The sequence below is a fragment of the Apium graveolens genome, chromosome 11 (assembly GCF_009905375.1).
Source record: "Apium graveolens cultivar Ventura chromosome 11, ASM990537v1, whole genome shotgun sequence".
In the NCBI taxonomy this organism is placed as follows: domain Eukaryota; kingdom Viridiplantae; phylum Streptophyta; class Magnoliopsida; order Apiales; family Apiaceae; genus Apium; species Apium graveolens.
In genome coordinates, this window is record NC_133657.1 from 201,389,023 (window position 1) to 201,393,377 (window position 4,355).

The following is a 4,355-nucleotide window of genomic DNA, read 5'->3' on the forward strand; positions in this document are numbered from 1 at the left end:
CGGACCGAAAAACCGAAAAACCGCACCGAAAGAAATCGAAACCGACAAAAACCGAAAAAAAATGTAACCGAACCGAACCGACTAGACGGTTTGGTAACGGTTACGGTTTTATCCTTAAAACCGAACCGAAAAACCGAACCGCTAATATTATTTTAAAATATTTAATATATATTTATTTACTTATCTATTTTATACAAATATGAATATATGTTACTTGCCAAATTTATATAAGAATTTTAAAAACCTTTTGTTGTTGGGCCTGTACATGGATCATGATAGTCATTTACTTGCACTTGCCCTTACTCGATAGTCATTCTTATTGTAGCTCTATTAATTCATCAATACGAATCCCTCATTTAACGATGCTACTTGTTTGTTACATTATACTAAACAATTAATTTTCTTAGATTTATATTAAATAATGTCTATAAATATTCTTAGTATTATATTAAATAATTATTTTTTTAAAAAAATAAAAACCGAAAAAAACCGAAACCGATAAACGGTTAACCGAACCGAAAATAACCGTTCCGAACGGTTCAGTTACGGTTAATAGCTAGAAACCGAACCGAACCGACATACACGGTTCGGTAACGGTTTTTGATAAAAACCGAGCCGAACCGAACCGAACCGTGCACACCCCTAACCGCATTTAAGCGACAGGCTCCGGCTCAGGACGCAAACCACGTGAACCAAGATAAACCGCATTTCAGTGACTAAACGTATAGTACTGACGTCAATTGCCTATATAGCATTACTCAACAATCACATTTTTAACACGTAAACACATGAAATAATTAAAAACAAATTAATTATTATTTGAAATTAGTGGTTGATATACATAGACACACATAATCACTTGTATTTATTTTACTTTCCAATCATTAACATATTACAAATACCATTTAATATTAATGAAATGGCAAAAAATGTATACCAACGTAATTTATATATTCTGTGAATGCACCAGTACAGACATATCCCAGTCACTCGTGCTCATATGCATAAACAAATAAATTATTCATACATTAGATAACAATATAAATATATTATCAACAATTACATCGAAAACCGTTTTAATTAATATAATTTAGAGTATGTTCGTGTATTGCATGGGTTATAAAGCTTGTTTGTAACTAATGTAGAAAAAGGAAAAAGGGAAATATTTTTGAATTTAAAGTTGGATTATGGTATATATTGATTAGAGTGATTAATGGCTAACCCAAGTTGTTAACAGTCTCGTTAAATCTTTGAAAAAGGAAAGAATTTCGTGAATTCTAATTGATCGAAGCTGAAATATACTCGCTTTTGATTGACTGAAAATTAATATATATATATATATATATATATATATATCTAATCGGCTAAATACATGATGTCGTAGACCGAACTATTATAAAGATAGATAGAAAGAAAGATATGAACTATTATTAAGAAAGATACCAAAAAACTTAAATTAATTTTATATTGAACAGGTGTTATAAAAGATCGGTAAAGTCAATTAGAATTATAATATAAAATTGATGAGATTTGTCCAAAGAAAAGGAGATAGATCGAACATAACTTAAAAATGATGCTTCACAAAACTAATATACTTTCTCTAAAAGCTTTCAAGCTGATAGAGTGTTCGTGACAGGCTTATTCAAAACAAGTAAACTGCTATCTTAATTACTAATGATGCAGTTTCGTTTATTAATTATCAATACTTGGGCATTTATAAATTTCTCATTGCTGAGCCAAGCTGCGGATATCCATTGGGTAGGAGTCCAACGGAGAAGCAGCCATATATGATCTTGTCGCAGTGATGTTATTTGCCCTCTGTGTTGGATGAAATTCATCCCAGAAAATATAGATATCGCGATTGGTGCATGGAGGAAGGTTTGGTTCACATTGCCCCTTTCCCAAATCCACTGAGGCGATGCAACATGGAGTGAAAACCCTGAAGCCTGAAATTCGCGGAAAATATAAATTCAAAAAAACGTTAATTTCTCTAAGGTATAGTTTGGATCGATCATGTGATTACAATCTGGTTAACGAGAATGTGAATGAGATCGTTGTAATACATTTTTGCATTAAAATCTCACTCTCATTTCTGTTAACAGGATTGAAATACCATGATTCTAACATCACCAGAATATTTTCAGTAAAAGACTTAAAATCCATAATATTAGATGCACTTACCAGCAGCGATAGGATCTCCTTGATTTATATTAGTAGTGTTGATATAGATGAACTTTGCACCACTTAGATTGCTGTTCAAGTCATCAATAAGTGGCTTCAGTCTATCGTTAACTAGGTTAATTGCAGCATTAACTCTGTCAACACATCCTGATGCATCCGGGCCAAATTTCATAACAATTGCCGGGGTGCAACCTACTTGGCCAAGTCCAAATACAGCAACTTTTCTAGCTTCGTAATTGTATAAAGTCTATGTCCAGTAAACAAAACAATTGTTAATTAAGGAGCTAGAAATAGTTACCAACAGATTATCTGTAGTTCGTCTTTAATATAATAGTATAGATCGATAAGTTTGATTCTAATTTTCTTGTCATAAATTCATTACATATATACCTTAAGCTGTTTCGAGTATTGTTGAATGAGTACATCTGCATATTGCTCTGGTGTATATATCCTGCTTGTAATGTACTTGTCAGGCATGAGATAGTTGTTTATAAAATCGTTGTTTCCCATTCCAACTGTGTAAATGCACTTTCTCAGATACTCCTTAGTGAAACTTATGTTTCCTTGAAAAAGTGCTATCCGAAATTTTGTAATTCCGTGATTAAGTAACTGTTCGTTCATGCTAATCCGATCACCCTGAGAGGACATATCAGTAGAATAATGGTTTTGTAAGATATAGAATCCTGTTCGTTGATGATTGCGAATGTATACACTGTGCTTGCAAATATATATAATCAACAATTTGTACACTCTTTACCAGGTTTCTTCCTGTTTCGTCGCGAATTCCAGATCCTCCTGATCCATAATTCACGCCTTGAAGGATTTCCGGGCCTCTTGCAGTTGCGAACGGTGGAGTGTAATTAGCAAACCCCAGAAGCCTTCCTGTAATATTCATTATGTTTGGTCATTATTAAGAATACAAACAAAACAACACGAACATAACATATGTCTAAATTACAAGCCTTAGGTCCCAATTAATTTGTTTTGCTTAACAGATAAATTGGAATGAAAAGACACTACAAGAAAAACGGTTAAATGTGATGGAGTTAAATTCCCTCCATTTTTTGATGAAGTTAAATTCAACCGTACAAAAAATCCGGTCACATTTATTACTAAATTCAGCAGAACAATTTCAACCAGATTTAAATTCGACCACAGACGGTTGGATTTAGCCGTGCCCAATGAAACCACCGAGTCGGTCGAATTTAGGCCGATTAAATTTGTGCAGTTGATAATTTAGCGGTGAGAGTACATAGACGTATCTAGCTAGAATAAAACAAGGAACTAGTGCCACTTAAAAAAAAAATCTTGTAACGCAAAATTCCAGGTTAGTATTTTATTTGTAAATAATCAAGAAAAGGGTCAAATTAATCAATAGTGAACGCAGATATACGACGTACCGATAATATCTGCAGTGTTTTCGCCATTGGTGAATCTTCCCGTTGGGGTTTGGTTACGAAAATCAACGCCATAAGGAGGGTAGTTAACTTTGGCTTGAGTTACAAGGTTATTGTTGTTGCCAACATCAACCAGCGAGTCTCCAAAAACAAAGTAGCAGGGGACTTGTGGCTCAGCCCTAATAACCAGTATCTGCAGCTTCAAAATTATTAACAATATCAATGACAACATGCATGACTTAAAAGACAATGCCATTGAAGAAAAGCTTCTGAAATCAAGAATCTTGGTGCCTGGTAAGTACAAAGAAAGGAGACTTTTTATAGTGAAAAAATCTGTGATCATGATGATGAAATGAACTACGTACGTACCATATTATGATTTCTTTTAAGAACAAGTGGAAACAACAAAAGTCTAAGGTTCTAAAGTAAGTCGATTACAATATATTTACTTACATAATTAGGGTTCCGTGGCGGCGGCCCTCCCTAAGATCCTAACTGTCCATGTACTTCGCGATACGCTGCAAATTTCAACTCTTTTTTTTATTATTATTTAGAAACGATTGTAATAGTTGACTTGTTTCTCCACTATATTTTGATGACCTCAAAACGAGTGCCAGCGGAGCCGAGGATGCATGTAGAGGGTAACCCTAGCTAGAAAGTGGAAAGTGTACTTCTATTTTCTTTTGTTAATTATATTTACAAAATAAATAATTGAGGCGCTGTTATTTCACAAAAGAAAAAGAAGCTGTAGTTGGATATTTTTCTAAAAATCATATT

General features: G+C 33.6%; 1 protein-coding gene across 1 annotated transcript; it reads right to left on the minus strand.

The window, feature by feature from the left end:
* Window positions 1-1,560: 1,560 nt before the first annotated feature.
* Window positions 1,561-3,868, minus strand: LOC141698659 (GDSL esterase/lipase At1g29670-like). The gene is made up of 5 exons (XM_074503432.1): window positions 3,582-3,868; window positions 2,939-3,063; window positions 2,572-2,817; window positions 2,182-2,428; window positions 1,561-1,946 (listed from the first exon to the last, which is right to left on the minus strand). The coding sequence occupies exons 1-5, from the start codon at window positions 3,832-3,834 to the stop codon at window positions 1,726-1,728; spliced, it is 1,092 nt and encodes a 363-aa protein (XP_074359533.1). The 5' UTR covers window positions 3,835-3,868; the 3' UTR covers window positions 1,561-1,725.
* Window positions 3,869-4,355: the final 487 nt, after the last annotated feature.